The sequence below is a fragment of the Cyanistes caeruleus genome, chromosome Z, assembly GCF_971803275.1.
Source record: "Cyanistes caeruleus chromosome Z, bCyaCae1.hap1.1, whole genome shotgun sequence".
In the NCBI taxonomy this organism is placed as follows: domain Eukaryota; kingdom Metazoa; phylum Chordata; class Aves; order Passeriformes; family Paridae; genus Cyanistes; species Cyanistes caeruleus.
The window spans coordinates 8,575,442-8,596,766 of NC_141732.1; the positions used below are offsets into that span (position 1 = coordinate 8,575,442).

The following is a 21,325-nucleotide window of genomic DNA, read 5'->3' on the forward strand; positions in this document are numbered from 1 at the left end:
GCTGGGGGAAGTCCTCTCAGCCTGTGTTTCCTTTGCCTAGGTCATTGCTTATGTTTATTGTGTCCCTGGGTTTATTGCCATGGCATTTGTAGACCTCTGTCTAATTAATCTAGTGGAACAGAATTGAGGATCTCTAAAACATGAAATCCAGAAAGTGGCAGAGAGGAAAAGAAGAGGTGATGGTTACAAACGTGGTTTCTGTTGTGTCTGGACAATGTGGCACACAAAAGGAAGCAGACTGGTTACCTGAGTCCCCTGTCATTTGCCGGCCAGCATGGCCAGCCTGTCTTTGAGATAAAAAAGGCTTCACTAAGTGTAATCAGAGAAACTGTTTTCTACAAGAATGTCAGAGTATAGCTGGTACCTTGAAATAAGCATAGCACCATTTCCCTGAGATACAGGTTTTGGCTTACCATTGTTTATTGTCTTACCCCAAAAATGCACATCTGGAGCTATTCTAAAGGGATAGGGAAAAGTGCAGTTGTTTGGAGACAATAATCTCCTTTTTGTGTTTAAGCATGGATCTACTCAGTTGTGCTTTTTTAAGAAAAGTGACAGTTTATCCACTAAGCAGTATTCTTTGAAAAACTCCTCTCTGCAAGAAGATCACCTCCCTAACATCCACAATCCTTCACAGCCTCTGTTTTTTTCTGCAGATTGGGGCTACAAGGTACCATTTGAATTGCAAGAGCATGACTTGAAGTCATGAAGAGAGTGCTTGGTTTTGTTTTCCTCTTGGTAAGTTAGATTGTTATATCTTGCCGCCCAATTACTTTTACTATTAAAACTAATTTAAGTTCTGCCAAGGAAGCTAAGCATAAGCAAAATAAAACAGGATCATCTGGTTCTTCTTTGCATAGGGGTAACTTGTCAAAGTCTTGACAGATACTTTGTGAAACCACATCACACACCAAATTAGGTTCAATAAACAGTAGCTAAAACCAGATTTTTTTTCTTGCTTTGATAAAAGTGTACAGATTTTCCAGTTTCTAATTTTAGATGTATAAACAATAAATATTGTGAAAGCTTTATTTTATATTTTTTTTTGGAGTGGATGAGATGTAGTTAATATCATGTTTTCTTATTAAAAAATCAGCAAGTGAGAGATGCTTATTTCCTTGATTGTTAAGTGTGTGTTGCAGTGTTGCTATCTTTTGGGGTCTTGTTAAAGAAAATAAATAATTGATTGACACTCAGTCCCATGTCAGTTCAGAGGACCTCAAGGTATTTATTGCTACAGAATTACTAATAAGTGCAATCAGTTACAGTTTATTTTGTGGCCTTCTAAGATTTTTGTTTTGTTTTGTGCCTGTGTGTTTTTTTTATGTTATCCTTGCACTGTATATCTAAACTTTGACCTTTCTGTAACATTTCTTGTAATTAAGTGGTCTTAAGTGGCATGTCTTACTTTAAGGACTCTAAATGTTTTGTGTAGAGCATAATGTTAACATTTTTGCAGGAAATATAAAACTGATGAATATCTGAATAAATTTATTTTCACAGCGTTTTTGGCCATAGATTCTAATGGTGCTGTGGGTGCTTACATGTCTAATGTGTAGTTGTAACACAGAATACAGACAAATCAGTAGTTGACAGCATCCTTGAACGTGTTTTAGGTAAAGCCTTTCATTAGTGAAATGAGAAATGTCAATTCATGCACCATTGTAAAACTTTTGCCTCTGAATACTGTAAAATGCTATGTGGAAAGTGTTCTTTTTTCCACTGCCTGTTTTGCTCCTCTTTTTGAGTGGAAGAACCACAAATAAGTAGAGTACTTAATAGCATGTTGAAGCTCTGGAGAACCCCTGAGGTCTGGTGTGTCTGGGCAGGTGGACAGTTCCAAGCCAGAGCAATTCAGTGCTGCTGAGGGAGTTGTACCTTATTTTTCCTGTAAAGACCAGAGACCCTACTGGACAATAACTGTTGAACAGTTGTCTCAGTAAGAATTTTTTCTTCAATGGAAGATGCATTCAGGGTTGTATGTGTAGCCCAGATTATGTGCTGTTTCTGTTTTCATTTTAATATTCTTGCATTAGACCTCAGTGCTTTTTCTCTGCTAATTGTTTCAGTAGGGAACTGAGTCCAGGAGACTTGTTTTTACATGTAAAGAAAAATGAAGAACTTGCTTTATGCTTCTCTTAAACTTTTCACTCATTCCCTGGAAGCCCATGTGGATAAGATGCAGGAATTGGCATCCCTACATATCAAGGGATAATAGTGATAGGTAGCAACTAAAATAAGTCATCATAACTCTTACTACATGATCAACTTTCTGCCAAAAAACGTTTATGAGAAAAACTGTAAAAAATGAGGGAGAAAGCAGATAGGCCACCCTGTATCCTCCGGGCAGTCTAATTGCTGGTATGTTAGGATTTGGACATAGGTTACTTCGTGTATAGGAGTCCTTGTGGTGCCATCGTGGTGCCTTGTTAGTACAACCTCATTAAGTATGTATGTAACTGCATTACAGCTAAAACTGAACATTTTAATGAGGGTATGCCAAGTCACAGAGGGTGCAGTGAGTTTGCTGACTGCTTCATCACACAGGCAATGGACAAAAATGCCTTTATGCCCTGGTCCTGTACTTACATGCCTGAGTTAAACATGTCCATATATGTGTTTGTGTGATGAGAGCTAATGTCAACAAGTTTCTCTCTGCAGTGCTTGACCTGTGTTTTTTCTTGTAGAGAGAAGTAAGAAGGAGCTCAGTTTCCTATTGGATTTGGAAAACAGATGACTATCTCAGGATCTTCATGAGTTGTGAGCTGGTCTTGATACTGAGGCAGGGCTGGTCTTCTGTAACATGGAGATCCAAGGAAAGACTGGCACCTACATTTTTGCCCCCCTGGTTGATTTCCTGAGCCTCTCAGGACTCATAGTGGTTCATAGTATAGATCCTACCTATTCCATCCCCTCTTCCTCTGCTCCCCTGGCAGATTTTCTCAGGTTTTAGGTTCAGAATCCCCTCCCAGGTTTTCACCACAAGTAGCAGGTTCTGGTACTGCTGCTTTATCAAGTGCTTAGCTGTTGGCAGTAGCTGGCTAGGAGACAAATTCAATGAGTTAACTTCTCTGTGCTCTAAACACTGGTATCAGCTCAACATGACTTTTGTATTTTCCCCATGGACCAATCAGCTAATGTGCAGCAGCGCAAAATGTATCTTCAAAAAGTGAAGACATTAAATAGTTCACTTGGACAGTTTATAAGCAATATTTAACCCAGAGTAGTTTTGATAAAACTGCTCAGCTTTGGGATTGTGGTTGTAGCTATATGAATGCTTAAAATTATAATTAAAGATTTTGAAGCAGTTTTGAGTTCACGGAGCCCTCCCTCTTTTGATTCTCTTGATTAACCAGTGATTTACACATATATAATGACTTTAACTGACTTAGGGGGTAATTTATGTCACAATGCGCATGATATATGGATCTAAAGAGACTAAAGAGAGGGGAAAAGGAACCATCTGTTCTCTGGAAAATTGTCTGCTGTCAGAGGGGCTCAAGAACTGTTTGAAAAATGTGTTTAGAAAGCCATTAGTAAATTTCCTAGTTTTTTGGTGCTTTCTGGATGGCATTGTCATTGGGTACATATTGCCCAGGAAAAAAGGGTAGGAACTTGAATTTTTTAACTTCAGCTATGTAAGTTTTTCTAGATCTTTCAAAATATCTATTACTTTTATTAATGTATATAGTGAATTTTGTCCTGATCTTCCCAGTGCTCATGCAATATTGTTTCTGCAGCTACAGGATAGATATGGAGATCCCAACACCCCAAGGTCCAAGTTCAAACATGAAAATGAGAGTGACATTTCTTGGGAGCAGCAGGGTTATATTTAGGACAAGTGTTTAAAAGCAGACTTAACCAACGTACCCAGCAGAGTTTGTCAATGTAATTTCCTTGTGCCCCTGTCTTATGCTGCATGAGGAAGTTGATGACCATAAGAAAAATACTTCTGCATTTTCTTAAATTTACACATGCAAACTTCTTCAATAGGACGACTTACTCATACAGATTTACGTACATGCACAGGCACTTGTGGGATACCTTTTGTACCTGAGAGGGAAAAATCCTGGATTATAGGTATGTGCAGCAATGAAAGTTCAGAGGCAGATTGTTGCGTGCTCCAGGAATTATAGACAGCAACTGCAAAGGCAGCTGGAGGTTCTCTCATGCTCCTCCTTTTCTTTAATGATTGGGTTTTGGTTTCAATTTTTAAAATTGATTTTTAAAAATTTATTTGTTTGTTTTTAATACTACAGAGCCGTTGCTTTGTAAACTGAGTATACCTGTAGCAAGCTCAGTATTTAACAGCATGATGAAGAATAGACTTCCGACCTAGGGCACTTTCAAAAATTCAACTTCTGCTGGACCCTTCACTCGTGGTGTCTCCTGAAGCACTTCTTTGGCACGTGCAGAGGTAAAACCCGCTCCCCAAGCTGACGCCCGGCAGAGCGGAGCCGGCGCAGCCCGCAGGGGTCACTGCTGCCGCGGAGACCGGGGCCGCGGCCGCCGGCACGGGCAGCGGTGCCCGGCGGCCACGGGGACAACCAAGGGGCACACGCCGGGGCAGGGATCATCGCCCCCCTCCACGGCAGAGGGCAGCGAGGGCCCGGACCCGGACCTGGGACGCCAGTGGGGACCCCTGCGATGATGCGGCGAGGTGCCGGTGCCGGGCAGGTGCCGTCCGCTTCTCTCCGCCCCAAAGGCGCCTCCGGGAAGCCCTGCTCGGCGGCCGGCAGGAAGCGGCCGGCGCTGCCCGGCCGATGGGTCTCTTTTCCCTCCATCCCTCCGCCCCCGACGTGGAGGAGGCGAGCGTTGCCGGCGCCCCCCCGCAGGGCCGCGGGCAGCCGAGGGAGGCAGCCCGGCGCCGGCAGGGCACTGTCACCGCCCCGCTCCGCCCGCGGGCTCCGCGGCTGGAGGTAACGCGCTGGCCGGGCGGGGACCACCCCCACGCCCCGGCAGCGGCGGAGGAGAGGACTCCCCCAGCCCCGCTCCTGCACACAAAGGGGAGGCGCGGAATCGTCCTCCGCGGACGGGGCGGAGGACGAGGCGGGTGGGCGGTTCAGTACCTCCCCGGGGCGGCAGCGGCGGGGAAGCCGCCGTGACAGCCGGGCGCGGGCGAGGGCTGCGCCCTGGGATCCTTCCTAAAGAAGCCGCCTTTTTCCCCCCTTTTCCCACAGAGAGAGCCCGGCAGCCCCGTCCAGGCTGTTCGGCGGGATGGCGGCGGGCCGCCCCGCGGGGCTGGGCCGTGCGCCCTAGCAGCCGCCGGGCTCCATCCGCGCAGCCGGGGCGCGGAGCCGGGCGCGGCCCAGAGCCGGCTGCGCCTCAGCCCCTCTCCGCCGCCGCCCGGGGCTCTTCTCGCCTCCCCGCCTCGTCCCTCGGCCATCGCAGCAGGCATGGGCTGTTTCTGCGCTGTCCCGGAGGAATTTTACTGCGAAGTCTTGCTCCTGGACGAGTCCAAGCTGACCCTGACCACACAGCAGCAAGGCATCAAGGTAAGGACGCCGGTGGGGCTGCGGAATGCGATGCTGGAGAGCCCGCGGGGCTGCCCGGCGGCGGCCGCCTCCCGACTGCGGTAGCCGGGAAGGGAGCGGCGGCAGGAAAAAGGAGAAGGAATAAGGTAGTAACTTTGCTTATGGTCGCGCAAAGGACAGATGGATCAGGGTGACGCGCGCCCGTGGGGCAGACGTGGCTCTGGGAGGCTTCACATCGGGATAGTGACTTAAAGCGAGCAGGTGCCGACCACCCCGTGGCACTCGGGACGCTCGGCGCAGAGGTATTGTTCTGTACCTGCCACAGCAGAAAAAGAGAAGGCGGCGGCCGTGTCCACGGGGTGCTGCGCACCCTTGTTGAGTCACTCCCCTCTCCCTCTGCCTTGGGCCGTGTCTGCCCTGGGACGCGTTCTCCCGGGAAAAGGCCGGCGGCAGCGGAGCGGGGCGGGCCTGCAGCAGCTGCCGAGCGCGTCCCCAGCGCGGTGTCCCGTCGCCCGGCCGGTGGGAACAGCTCCCGCGCCACTAAAGCAGGCTCGGCGCGGATGAACTCTTCAAAGTGGTCATCTGCCAAGCGCTAATGAGCCCTGACAGAGCATGTGGAAACTGAGATTTTTCTAAAGGCCCTTAACTTGGTCCTGTTTGGTTAAGCCTGACGACAGCGGATGGCATGTCGCAGACGCTTGAAGTCCTTGTTAGAAGAGCCGGGAACATGAATTTTTTAGCAATGTAAGAACGTGCTTTCAGTGTTGGATCACGGAAAAAAAAAAAAAAAAAAAAAAAAGAGAGAGAAAACACAATGAAAGAAAGAAATTAGTCCTTCTAAAATTTATAGTTGGTAAGGGCTGACCAATTTTACCTAAGACATCCAAAGAATAAAAATCTGTATGCCTTTGCCTGTTTTAGCTTGAATGATTGAAGCTTGGTGAAGCAACTGGGGAAAGGAGAACCTGAAAGAGTGTAGTGGAGAGAGAGGGAGTTTCCATTTAACAATATATTTTCAGCTGTAATCAGTGGTATTACCAGGTCTACACATATCCAGAATTGTCAAGCTTTGCTGAATCAACTGCCTGCAGATAGGCTTATAAATCCATGCTTAGCCCAGAAGAGTAAGCAAATCATGGTGACGCTGGAATTCAGTACCTGTGTAGTACCTGTGTCTTTGAAGTCTAAGTTTAGACACTTCTGAAAAACCCTAACTTTCAATGTGCAGGTGTGGGTGTGTATATCATGCATGCATATATGCTTTTGTGAAGTAAGTGTGCAGTCACAGAGTACGTTAAGAGTAATCTGCAAAGGTAGTCCCAAAGTTAGTCTAATGAATCTAAAGCCTGAAAGTGACAGGTTTGTGCAGTGTCTAATAAAAATAAATGTCCTATGGGAAAGAAAGAGTCTGAAGATGTAACTTCTTTCCAAGAATGCATGACATTCAGTGTTGGGAACTGTCTAGTTTAACATGAGGGTGTGGCTCCCTGCCATTTCTTATGTGATCTGAATGTGGTATAATGCTGAATATTTAATCCCTTCCACCTTCTCCTTCTCTGTCTTGAACCTAACCACAGAGCAGTCATGGAATCAGTGGGAACAGTGTGTGGATCTGACAAGAAAAGTAGCAGTTAACATTTTTGCATAGGCACTCACACTGCATAGCAGAAAACCTTAGGGAAGGGAGAATCTCCCTTTTTGTAGCAGCCTGATTTCTGTGGGTTTTTTTTTTTTCCTTTAAGTTTGTACACAGTGAAGCCACACCCCAGTGCTGTAGCTCCATAAGCCTTTGAAAGTGCATAACGAGGAACTGCAGAGCTCTCTCCTAGCCAGTGGTTTCCACCATGGTGCCCTCCCTTGCCTTTGTGCCTGCACAAGTGTTTGTGTGCATGAAGAGCAGCTCCTGTCCAGCCTTTTGCTGGGTGAGCCTTCAGCTGGACCTCTTTGTCCTGGTCCACTTCACAGCTGGAGGATGGCAGAAATGGCTTTGTCAACTCAGTCCTGGCTTCTGTCATTTTAAACTGCTCAAGGGACATTCACGTTGTGACTATTCTACAGCTTTCCAAGGATGTTATATTATTAATTTTTAATGAAACAGAACATGAAATACTTCATGTTCTGTCATGCTTTGGCATTTGACACTCTAACCTTGAAATACAAATGTTTTATTTTAAATCTTTTAAATGTACTCATGTAAATGCATAGACTTGTTTTTTTGTTTTTTTGGTTTTTTTTATTGGTGTTTCAGCATTGGCACCTAGGTATAGTTTGTAAAAGTTCATATGTGTTTTATTTTAAAACAAACATTTCCTTAGAACTACAGATTCTGGATGGATCTTCCTTTTCTTACCTTCACTTTTAATTTGGTTTAGATCTGCATGGGAAACAAGCTTTTGGTACTCTCTCAGATCCTGAGTTGTTACAGGAGCAGGGTTTTTAAATGGTTGTACAAGCAACTTTGTTCCCTTCTTTTTCCCTAAGCAGATACATGTCTATTAGAAATAAAAACTACAGCTCAATAGCTTTTGCTGTCTATATACTTGTTTGATGTTAGTGGATATAATCTTGCTTTGAAGGGTAGAAGGCAGTGCCCTGTAGGAGTCTGAGGCAAGTTTGTTTCTTCAGGGAATTGGATATGAAGTAGATACTTGTGTCCAGAAAGTTTTGAAGATGCATTGCTTAGTTTGTATAGTGGTTATTTCTGGCTTGTTATACTTGGCAGCAACTCTACTCATCAAGACATCATTTTTAAATTACAGTTTCATTGACACATTCTTCATACTACAGTGGGCTTCAAATTGTACTTCACATTGAGCAGAGGTTACAAGACTGAGACTTTGAGTGCAATTTAGGGATGCTTTTCTCTGTGTATTTTCAAGAGATTTTTAGGGAAAGGAAAGGATCTGTTTTCTTCTGGCTCCCAAGTGGGGAAGCTGAGATGGAAAGAGGTCAAGTGGTATTTTCAAGGCCATATGACAAAGAAACAACTTCCTTTTGCTATTAGGCTGACAGCAACTGACCATTCTGCCATGGGCCATGCTGTCTGGAGGGGTTTGTGAGGATCTTTTCCTTGTAGTTCCTCAAACTGATTTTTGCTTCTCAGATTCAGTGGTTTTTTTGTTTTGTTTTTTACCATTATCAGTGCAGCATTACTGTTCTCCCTTTCTGTTGTTGTGGTTCAAGGTTAGAGCACTGCTGTATGGAAAGGTGTCTCATAATTTTTATGTTTCCTTATAGTACATTAACGGATATTCTGGAGTGTACATGCATTGAGATAATAAAGTGATGGCAGTTGTTAGTCCCAACAGTTTTGGGATGGAAGAGGCTGTTCACCGGGTTCTGGTATAGTTTGTCTAGTCAAGGTATATGTCCTCAGATGGGGACAGATTTTCCTTTTAAAGGGATGTTCAAGTTTCCAGTTAGGAAATGGGTTTTTGCTAAAGATATGGTAAGAATCAGCTGCCAGATAAAAAACAATTCTAGGACTGCTCCTTTGTCTTCACACAGACTAAACAATAACCTTATGTGTTTTGATGGTACAGTAGTAATTGTGGTAAATCTGATGTCACAAAGTATGTCTGTGGTCTTTTGACATGATACCGGGCTGAGGGGTTGTGAGCATTACATATTTTGGCTCTGTTAAGAACTGAGCTAACTGTCCTTGTAAACAGCGGTGGGCCTTATTGCAAAAACTTGTTTTTGGAGGTTAAGGAAAACCTCTGTGGGCCCTTAAAAAATAATGCTTTGAAACCTATTTGTGATCAGCTGTTTCAGAAAGAGTGCTCATTTTGTCATGTGTATGTTACAGGAATCTAAGAACCCCTTTTTTTCCCTTTTTTCCTGAAGAAGCTAAAAATATGAATATATATGAAAATATATGAAGCATCTGTATTTCATGTTTACAACTCTTTGGTTGGAATAAGGATCTTAAAAAAATATTAGCTACTTCTGCAGTGAAGAAGCTCTCTAATTAGTTTTAAGCCATCTGGTCATTGCACTTTTGAAGTACTCCTTGAAATTCCTCTCTGAGCACAGTTTTTATGTTCTCTTTAGATTGACATGTGATGGGCCAACAGTATTTCATTAGAAGAGAAATGATGAACAGGAAAGATACACAAGGTCTTCCTGGGAGAATATGTTCCATAATATTAATTTATTAGGTAATTTTAATAATGATATTCTGGCTACCATAACACCTGATGATTTACTGAGAATTTATTAAAAGGATGGTTTAAAAAAACACCCAAACCTGTGACTAAAAAAAACCCCAAACCTCAAATAGTGGGTTCATCAGAATATGACACATATTGTTGAGATACTTATGGAATAATTGATAAAATGATTCAGTATGAGCTATAGAAGGAATTAAACACATAATTTCTTAGAAAGTTTCCTGTGGATTATTCTGGTATTTTTCCTTCCTTCCCTTTTTTTTGGGGGGTGGTTCTATATTGTTTGGTAGGTTTTTTGTTTGTTTTTTTCATTTGTTTTGTTTTATTTTTCATTTGGGTTTTTGTTTGCTTTGTCTTTGTTTTTATTTTTTTGGTTTTTTTCAGGTCCCAGTGAAGCTAAGCAGTTCCAGACATCATGCCTTTAAAATATAGTGTATACAGAAATTGTGGGATGCACTTTTGCATCAAGCATATTTTAGCTCTAGGTACACCAAGCAGTCAAGCTATTTTTTTCCCAGTGAAAATGCTTAATGAATGTATTTGATAGCAGGAAATAGAGTCCTATGAATAGAAAGAATTTACACTGTATTAATTATTTTAATTGAGAGTTAGCATTAAAAGTCAAATTGGTAGTAATTTGCTGTGAATATGGAAAGTATTCTTTATGAAAGTGATTTCTGCTGTTTATTCTTCTAGGAATAGGTAAAGGAAAGGAAAGGATCTTTTTGGGAGAATGTTTTTAAACTTTCTAGTTACACTACTTCAGAAATCTGAAAAATCTCTTTAAAGGTAAATTGCACTTGCTTTCCACCTATGGTAGTTCACCACGTACAATAATTATTAAACTGTAATATCAAAGTTCAAGCATATTTAATCATAATTTCCTCTGCCCTCTTTGGTATTGATTAATAAAGGCTTTCACGGCAGATTCTTATAGATATTCAGCATATTGATTTGAAAAGAATAGTTAATAAAAAGTGAATTGATTAAAAGGACACAATATCAGTCTTGTTTCAACCTTGTAATTTATTTTCTTTATGAAGCAACAGTTTTCTGTTATGTGTACATATTTTGCATAGCAGCAGGAAAACTATACAGACAATATCATCAAGTTCCAAGTGTGAATAAATACTCTTCTTCTTCTTTAGTGTTGTAGACATCATACATCTACATGGCTATATACAATCTACATTATCTGTAGCCAAAGCAACAAAAAAAATGTTAACAAAAAAGTGAGTTATTGATAATCCCTTCCATATCAGAAAGGTGCTGGTGTTTCTTAAGTTTCTGTTATGGGTCTAAAATGGTCATGAGATTGCACACTAAGGACCAGGTTGTTTATGTGAAATTTTACAGTATTTCAGTCTTGTAAAAATGGACGGAAATAGTGCACACTTCTAGTTTACGGAGAGTGAAAGGAACAAAAAAGCTCATGGACATTGCTATTAACTGCTCTGCAAAAATTACTGTCAAAAATTTGAAACAGATTACTAATTTCACCAGTATCTTTGCAGATGAAGCCAGTGATTTTGTATACCCCATGAAATAACCATAAGATGAATGAGCAATTTGACACTTTATTTTCCCTATGTGGACTTAACTAAATTAATGAAACCAGTGTGAGAACAAGAAGGAAATCCATTAACTTCTAAATGAAGTTACATCTTAGTCAGTCTGAGATTTGAGCAATAATACTGTCAGAGGTGTCTGTTCTTCTGTTCTCATTGAGCAGTAATTTCATAATATGACCAGGGCAAGTTAAGCTGTGTGAGGCTGCTTTTTTATTGTAGAGTTTTGGATTTATGTAACCTGGATTATCCATTTCTTATATTAAAGTATTTAGTATAGTTAAATATCATCTCTTGATATGTTATTCATTTTAGTACACAAAAATTCTGAACTAAAATTCAGCTGCAGAATTGCAATCCTTTCCCTGAAAAAAGAAAACTGCTGAAAATTATCACATGATAAATCTTGAAGAGACTGAATTGATAAGGTGCTTCAGAAAGAGAATGTTTTTAAAAGGTAAAATTTTATGTCACTTCATGCTGTAAAGGTATCTATTTTCAAGATGATATTGAACACATGAAAAAAAAGAGAAATTAGGTATTGGTCATATTGCATCAGTACTAATATCTGTATTTTTGGTAGAAACATGAGAGATGACTTGCCAGTTTTTTGGGGTTTTTTTTTCAGATTTATTTTCTTAAAGGAGATTTAATTTTGTAATGATAAATCAGCTATATTACCTTCACTTTTTCCACAACTGAGATAGTGAATAGTGAATAATCACATTTCAGTCTCTGGTTACAATTTTGCAAAACCACGTTTTTAAGTGCACATTTTAGATGCTGCTTTTTTGATCACATCTTGTGCTTGCTGCGTAACAATTTAATTGCAGTTTAAAATTAAGGTAAAAATTCAGTAAGGTAAAATTTCAATATTGATTGAACTTTTGTTCCCACTCCTTTCATTCCAACCTGAGTTGAGGATGGTTGAACACTGTAGGCACTAAGGTCAAGAGGATGTGCTCGAGGTCAACCTGTGATATTATTCAGAAGTGGAAAACCAATAGAAACATTGCAGAATGAGAGCTCTGCTCTTTCGGTTTTGCTGCAGCACAAAAAGGAGAACCTGCCTGTTTTACCAAGTGGGAAACATGCTTCATCTGCTCTCCTTGGCTTGTGACTGTTATAAATGACAATACAGTATTGGCTGTCACATTTATATATTTACTTTTACATATTATTATTAATCACAAATATGTTGATATAGTACAATTCATATTTCCTTTTAACTGCTTTTTGGTATAGCATAATCTGAGAGTTTATGTATGCACAGTATAGCTTATATAAATAGTAAATAGTCAGTTGATAAATATATCTTAGGCCATAGCATTATATTAAAATAGAGACTATGTGATGTGTCCTGGGGTGACTTTATGATGCTTGTATCCCCAGTCACCTTGTTTATGTGACATATTAAGTTCTGCACCTCTAAGACCAGCTCTGAGAGCAAAGGGATGGAAGAATGAGCTGCAGTTTGTGTTCAGAAAGAGCCCTCACTGTCCCCCATCCTGCTCCTGGGCTGTGGTGTCTGCAGCATGGACAGACAGCAGGACAGAGCTCTCCTCTGCTCTTCGTTAGTTTTTAGCTTGCTGAGACAGGGAAGTTCCCTGGACTGGTTTTTTTTCCCCTTTTTCCTTGGATGTGTTCAAACCTGCTCTGGACTGAACACCCAGCCAAACCCCAGGAGCTCACGCCTGTGGCCCACCGGGGCCTGGGCCTCGGCACTTTCCAGCACTGGAGGGACTGATGAGAACCTGAGAGAGCCCAGCTATACCCCATGGAAAGGACTTTTCTGGATTTGCCATCTCATCGAACAGCGAGAGGTTTTATTGTTTAGTATTATTCAATTTCTGTTAAATAAACAGTTTTTTCCGCTTTTCTCCAAGGAAATATTTTCCTGAAGCAGCTGGGGGAGGGGCTGCTTGAATTTGCTTTCTGGAGGGACCCCATTTGGAGATTCTCTCCCAGATTTGCCCTAAAACAGGATATAATGTTAAAATGCTTTTATGTAACTAACTCAGAGAATGGTGTAAGATAATTAGGTAGTTCCTCACATTTGTAGACTGAGTGATAACAGTGACAAAAACCACAACCCAATTTACTGACTCCTCGTTATCAGGGAGTCTAAAAACAACAGGATGGAACCATGAGAAGAAATGAAATATGTTGGTATAACTACAAGATGGTGTGAAGATAAGTCAAAGGTTAAAATCAAGTAAAAGAACATCTAAACTCGAAGGAATGTGTGAATATGTATAAACTCTTATGAATATGCATGAACCCCCTGTAATGTAATAGTATATAAAGAACAGTGTTTTAAGCTAAGGGTATGCTTTTGGCAGATAGCCAAGCACCACAGCACAGGATTTCATCCCTTTTATCCCTTATTAAACTTCTAAAAATCTTAAAGAGTGAACTTTTATTTTCACAGTGACCACAAACATTGATTTCTTTAAAGGGAAGAGACCTTTTGTGAACGGTAATTCTAGTAGTACCTTTCCAGAGTCAGGAAAAAGACACCTGAGAACTTCCTTTGAATTGATATACAAATCATCTTTGTTTGGTTATTGAAAGTAATAACCAAAATTTAATATCCTCTGTGTTGGTTTTGCATTAATTGACCTCTGGCTTCTGAAGAAGCCACCTATGGAAATAATTTTTCTGAGAGAAGCCGCTAAGAGCTTCCTTTGTGCTTGGCAAAAACCAATAGCTGGCTAGCTCTGAGAATTGACAACTCATTAAACCACTAAGAAGCTAGATCTGCCTTTGTGAGGTTCACATTTTAAACATGGGCAAGCTTGGGAAAATCTCTCTTGCTTCTGACTTTGAGGAGGTAACTGGGCCCAATCAGACTGGCCCCGCTCTGCTGCGGCCTGCATGGCCTGGCTCCCAGCAGCTGCAAAGGGCAAGCCATCAGCCCTCAGCTGAAACCGAAGGAAGCAGGGGCCAGAGACCAGCCATGTGGCCAGAGCAGCCACCACCATTCTGGCTGGGTCTCCTGGGATCCTGGCACAGCCCCAGCATGGCCTGAAATCCATCACTGTGACTGCTTCGGCCATCCTGACAGAAACCATCATGACCATCCGCAGGCCCTGGGCAAGGTGTTGACTCTTTCACTGCACAGATGAGGCCTACAGACCTCTATCCTCTCTCAAGTTTGAGAAAAAGACACATAGAGGACAACACGAAGACACCAAGGTAAATAAAGAAGGAGTCAAGTCCTAAATGGAAGGAGAATTAAGAGATACCATAGTCTTGGACTAGAATTCCTGTGGTAAGGCCACAGAGATAAACTATGATACAGAATATGCCCTAGAATACCCCCTTTAATTCATAAAAAAGTATGGGGGAATAGAGTGTTCAAACTGTAGACATGGGCAGAGGCATCCATAATGAAGCCAAACAAATGTTGAAGTAGCTGTGATTCCATGAGAAGCTTGAACAGAGAGAGAGAGATGAGAGTGGTGAAGACCCTTTGCCCCCAGGGAGAGAAGAAGAAAACCTCTGTTCCCAAAGATGAAGATAATCTTGAAGATAGATGAAGAGAACCTTTGCTTTTGAAAAATTCATCCTTAAAATAGTACCCTGTAAGTTGATACCGCCCATGAACACAACTGTGGGAAGGCTGTGAAAAACAGGAAGAACTTCACAACTGCAAATTTTCTGGGCAGCTGCTAGCTGTAAAAGTTAAAAAAACATGAGAGAACTGTTCCTTGTAGAGACTTCTCCATGGCATGGTGAGAGAAACTTCTCTTCCTACAAGAACTGATGAAAGACTATTGTAGAGGTGGTAACTGATTGCAAATCCCAAGTTTTTTCTCTGCATTGTCAGTGGGAAAGAAAAGGAGTTGTGGGGAGGGGAGGAAAAGTGTTGTGAAAGTTTTATTCTGATTCTTATTATTCTTTTAGTTCTGTTAATGAGGTTTTCTTTATGCCTTTTAAGCCTACTTTACCTTCCTCCCAATTCATATCTCACATCAGGAAATGAGTAAATAATGTTAGCTTGAAATTAATGCTAGTGATGCTAAAACTGGCGGTTTTAGCCAGCATGAAACCCACTACGTACCCACATAGGCATTTTTATCTTTCTTGCATGGAAGTCCCTATAGGGCTGAATGAACCAGTAACCTATGGTACTAGGGATGTTATGTCAAAGCTTGGTTGTTAAAAGTCACAGAGGTCTGTAAAGATTATTATTTAGGAAACCTTTCTTTCTTCTTGCCCATAATGATTTCTTCTTAATTCTGTCTTGGTTTGGGGGGAGTGCATGCAATTGGCAAACTCTCACTCCTTTAAGGTGTTCACATTAGTTATACTTAGTAAGAGGAATCATTTATATTCAGTGAAATTCAACTGCTCCTGCTTACATTTAAAATAAATAATGAAAACATTACAATAATGGGTAGTAATTAATATGAAGGAAAAGTGTATCTAATTTGTATGGGAGATGTGCTTATTTATTTATCAGTAGTTATATTTTAAACTCTGCAGGGTTACAACTGACTGTCCATAAAGCAGAGAAGAAGACAAGCTATGTTCCTGCAGTTCTTAAAGTTTTGGGTAGGTGGGTAAAATCTGTGGTTGAGTGAGCCAGTTTGATAATAAATGCCTCAGCACTTCAATATTTTTCCTGTGTTCTCAGGAAAGTAAGAACTGAATGCACTAAAGAACAAATTCTCTTGTCCGTGTGAGAGATAGAATGCCTCTTAGTAATGGAAAGGAAGATCTTCTGTATCTCAATTCCATTAAAAGAATTAAGAAGGCAGAAAATGGCAGTTTCCCTATACAATTAGCGGAAAAATTTGGCATGACTACTAATGTAGGTAAGCACATTATTTAACACTTTGCAGAAGTTCTGTGTAGAATTCAGCCAGAAGAAAGTTCAATCAGTCAAAACCCACTGGATCTGGTTTTTGTTTTCCATATACTATATATTTCTCTGAAAGTTCTTATTTATGTCTGAGAAGAGGTTATTTGTAGTGTTTTGGAAAATATTTTCTATCTGTAGTAATACCCATTTGTGTATTATCTTGGATATCTAGTTTATTTTATTATTGCACATTTAAATACGTTAGATCTGGGAAAAAAATTACAGTTCTTGTTTTGATTCATCAGAATCTCAGCATCACAGTGTAAAAGAGTTGTGGATGAATGGATAAATCTATTTGGTGGATGAATAGTAGCTGGAAGGGGTTTTGTTCTTTTCTCCCCTGAGAATTTTCTTCGTAAGAGAAATTGAGAACCATAAAGGAAAGTAAATTTTCTTTTTATGCTGTTTGTGACTACCACAGGAAACCGGTGGAACTAGCAGTTCAGAATTTTAAAAATGAGGAGGAATGCATAGGAGACTAATGAGGAGTGAGTTCAGCACAGACTTGGTACTTGAAGCAAATGATTGGATACTCCTTATGAAAAGAGGTAATCCAACAATGCTGGTGTGACAGGTAACATGGAAGCAGATTCTCCACATCTCTCTCTTGGGGGTGTCTCAAACTATCTGCAAAACTTGCTATTTTGAAATGAGTTTTGCTTGGTTTGTCATGCCAGCACCAGATACAGAAGAATGCTGCCCTAGGCCCTGCCTCTGCTCTGATTCTGTGTTGGTGGAATGCGCTGTGCTGTAGAAGGTGGCTGTAATTTATGAAGTGGTGTAATCTCACGGCTGTCAAAGGGAAAGGATGTCACTTGTCAGAACAAAGTGGGACTGGAAGGCCATGACTACCAGTACTTCTTTAGTATTTGTTCCCACTAAGGAACCATCTGATCCTCATTCCCTGTGGTTCCTGTGGCGATGGGAAGTGAGATGGAGTGCAAGGAGCTTGTTGCAGCCTTACACTTCCACAGTGTCCCACAGAGCCCAGACCCCCGCAACAGGTGTCCTTTCAAACAATCTGACAAACAATCTTTTGTCTGCGTGGTTGGTTTGTTTATTTAATATGCCAGAGCAGAAGAAAGCTGAGTGTCAGACTCTCGTAATTCTGATTATCATACCATGACTGTAAGGGGTGGGTGATATGTATTGGGGTGCCTCGGAGGGCAGCAAATAGTCCTGAAAGGTGTGCCTTGGAGGACAGCAAATTAGGACACCTCAGGAGGGATCACAGGTGAGAGGGAGCTCAAGTTCAGTAGTGGTGATTGAGAGAAAAAGTTCCCAGGCAAATAAAGGAGAGATGCAAATGGACAGAATGGTTATACTTGCAAACAAACATTTTTGTATTGCCATTTGCTTTGTGAAAAAGGGGAGAAGGCCACCAGACTTTGTAGAGGAACATTTTGATGAGATGTGTGAATATCCTGACTTGCCCTCAGTGTTTTAGGTTTAATTTCCATTGGCTACTTTGGGTAGGGGAAGGGGGGACTGGGCTTAAAAATGTCATTTTAATAATATTTTCAGGATGGAATAAAGCCCTTAAATTCAAAAGATTGGGTATTTTTCCTCTGTTTTTAAAGTGATGTCAGATTCTTCAGCCATATTTTTCCCTTTATTATTTTTTAATCTCTAAAAGTCCCATCTCTTCTTTTTGTGTACAACACATAAGTTGGCTGAACACTTCAGTTCTCTTTTCAGGGTGTGCATTCTTCTTTGGGGACATAGCAAACTCTAAAGCTGTGGGAGACAAAAGCTTCTGGTATCCTTTAAAGGGTATCTACCACATTTATTCTGGGTTATTTTGAGAAGTATTTTGTTCTTTACAAATGTATTTCTGGTTACAAATTATAATGCCTTTAAAATCACCTCTGATTGAACCATCTCTCTCCAAAAATGGGGAGTATTCTGGAGCTCTCTCAATGCTCCTGATTGGGATGGATGACATTTATTAAGCAAATGTTCTTAGCCTTGAGATTCCTTTATCTGTGTCTTCAGTGTTTCAAAGCAGTTTCTGCAAAACCCAGTTCTCTTTCTCAGGCAACCATTTAGTAATAATGTGGGGGTTTTTGGTGGTTTTTTTTTTTCTTTTTTTTTTTTTTTCTTTTTTCTTTCCTGTGAAGGCAATAGCGAGTTACCAGGGTCTTTTCTGGATTGGAGAATACTTGAAATTGTGTACCTGGTTTAAATTCCAATGGTGATGATGCATGTTTTGGAGTACTTTTGCACCAGCTTTAACAGGAGCCAAATTGAACCCAGTTTTTCTGTGGGCAGGTTCAATTAATAAATGTAAATTTACTGGAAGGAAAGAGTGTTATTTATCGGATGAAGGTAAAGATGTTATTAATGTAAAATAAACACAAAAAATTTCTACTTTTTAAACAAAAGTCAGATCTTTTTCTCAATCATCCTTGGCTTTTCATCAGTATTCAGATCTTGATTCTGACTGTTTCGAGCATGAAAGCTGTTTTTGCTGTTTTAAGGACAGTATCTTTATTATTTTGTTTATTTTTTCCCACTTTCATGAAAAAAAATCTTCTACAGAGATAGGTTTCATGAACTGTCTCCTGAAATCTTTGTTTAAAGGAAAACTGCAATGCAAACCATGCTTGTTTATGATATCTGCTGCTTTGTGAACAGGTGAACAGAAGTCAGAACAGATGATCAGAAAAAAATAGTAGGTTTAGTCTTGGTATTATGTATGTGTCTGTATGAAAATTGGAGGGGTCTTGGTGAAATGAATATGTTTGGGGAGGAGAATCTATAAGATGTCAAAAGCAAATAGTCCTTGGTACTGTTGGTGTTTTAAATCTTTCTTTGTGGTGTTTGTAGTTTTGTGAAAGCTGAAAATTTTTCCTGTGGCGTGGAGAAGCTCCAGAAGCAGGCAGAAGTCCTGCAGGAAACTTGACTCCAGCTTCTTTGTTAAGAGAAAGGTTTGATTGGGAGGGAGTTAAGCCATTTCCTCTGAGCTGGCTGAAAAAATAATAAAACTCAGTTTTGTGTTATAGATACATTTTCTTTTTCCTGTTTCTTAGTCTGTATCTGGGATCATGACAGTTTCAATTCTCTTGACATCTATCTATCTATCTATCTATCTATCTATCTATCTATCTATTCATTCATTCTAATTTTTGTGTTGTTCATGAGTTTTAAAAAGATCAAGGTTGAAGATTTGCAGTACAGCAGCATACAGAAATATTTCTTCTGCTTTGTGGGACACAGACATATAGTGTGCTTATAGAACCCTCCCTCCAAGAATATTAACCCACTACTTTTCATAAACTAATAGTTTATAGCCAAAAAACTTCAAAATTGAACGTGTAAGTAATTTTTCTTCAGTATTAGTTAATCCTACAGTGTGTCTTACCTCGAAGATAATTCAAACCAGACAGATTTTTGTGTGCCTGCTGTACTAAGGTATAAGCATTCACTTGAAAAGTTACAAAAGTGCAAGTCAGTGTTCATTACAGCGTTCACCTCTCTTTGAAAGTTACACCAATGTGTGCTCTTCCCATCTCCATATCCAGCTTGAGGTGATTATACTGTGTTTGTATCTAATCCACCAGTTGATTCATGCAATCCTATTGGAAGTGGTGGAGTTTCTTTGCCTACAGTGGATTAAAGGTTATTCATCTTAATATGCATTTTTCCTACATAATCTAACCACACAGAGAAGATGGACTTGGTATTATTATCTATAAGATGAAGAGTATCTAACAGGATGCTGCTTATTTTGTTTCAAGCTTGCTGTGATTCATGTTCCTTTTCTTGCATACAGAAGGAATATGGGGTAAGAAAAATCATTTGAACTGAAGAAATTGCAATGTAATTGAATTTTGAACATTGATTTTTGAGTAAACAGAAAATTAAGTAAATAATATGCTCGAGCAGCAAATTACAGGAGGTAGACAGTGTACAGTGCCTTTAAGAAGCAGGTGTTTTCTGTGGAGTTCACTGTGCATACAAATGTGCTCAGATTTTGAAGTTGGTTAGGAACAGTTACAGAGGAACAGGAAATGTGACTGGCCTAATACAGGCTTTTTCTATTCTGTACAGGATTGAAAAAAAGGGGGAAAATATAATAATGCAGGGAAAAGCTGGGTTTTGTTTGCACGTCTGTTTAAAGTCTGAAGCAGGAGGGGAGAACCAGAAGTACAATTTAAAGGAAATTGCAATGTGGTTGTTGTAAGTATACACAAAGGAAGCCTTGCACCATTTTCAGTCTGGAAGGAGGAACTGAACATTTAATTAAACAATGCCTTTGACTCAATTAGTTTATACTCCAGCATTCTTAGTATATATATAGTTTTAGGTTATTTTTCAAATGTACAGCTGTTTCCACCTGCATAACATTTGGGAGGGAGGTATACTGTGATTCCAGGAGCAGACTGAATGGAAATAGGTTTCTAGGCCTGAAAATTTTAAGCATCTCTAACTCAAAGTTGCAAGGGTAGCTCATCTGACAAAGGCCTAACAGGTAATCTCACAGTAGGTATTGACCTTATCAAAATCTACCCAAAATCTATTGAACCCTTTTGGTCATCCCATCACCCCTGCCAGACTGTTGGGTCCCCAAACCTCAAAAGACTTTCTCTGCATGCAGAAATGGTATTTCTGACTAACTGGATCTGCTTTCATGGGGAAAAATAAAATACAATCCACTTGTAGTCTGTTTGAGTATGCGTTATGATAGTGCTCATGTAACATAGATTATTCACTTGTGGACAAAGGAATATGTTGGAGAAGGTTAAAACACTTTTAAATATATTTATATATATATATATATATATATATATATATATATAATTATGCTAAAAATTAGCAGAAAAAGTATTTTGGTGAAATAACAGACTTATTGAACCATGTCATAACATGGTTGTTGTGATTTTTTTTTCAGTGATCTACCTCATTTAGATAGAAGGCTGGATCTGCTTAAAAGGACATGTTATTTTAAACAAGGATCTGTTTTGGTTTTTGGCTCTTGTTTCAAGGGGGAATTATATCTTCTAATGGCATTTGTTTAGGCCAAAATAAGTCAGTTGCTGGAGTTTAGTCATCTCACACATGTTCTGCTACAAGAGGAGGAAAGAATACTCTCCTGTGTTGAATCATCTCAAATTTCATTTAAATAATAATATATCAGTGCAAATAAAGTGCAGATCAAACAGAAGAAAATTATGCATAATAAAATGAAGAAATTGGAAGGATCTGACCTTGGTAAAGAGAAGCCTGTCAGTTTCAGTT

General features: G+C 40.2%; 1 protein-coding gene across 4 annotated transcripts in view; it reads left to right on the forward strand.

The window, feature by feature from the left end:
• The first annotated feature begins 5,122 nt into the window (after positions 1 to 5,122).
• Positions 5,123 to 21,325, forward strand: part of EPB41L4A (erythrocyte membrane protein band 4.1 like 4A) — a 120,459-nt gene continuing 104,256 nt past the window's right edge. For all 4 annotated transcript variants that reach the window (XM_086868088.1, XM_086868090.1, XM_086868089.1 and 1 more), the window contains exon 1: positions 5,123 to 5,495. In XM_086868088.1, the coding sequence (XP_086724214.1) occupies positions 5,397 to 5,495 (99 nt within the window). In that variant the 5' untranslated portion in view covers positions 5,123 to 5,396. The remainder of the gene's footprint in view (positions 5,496 to 21,325) is intronic.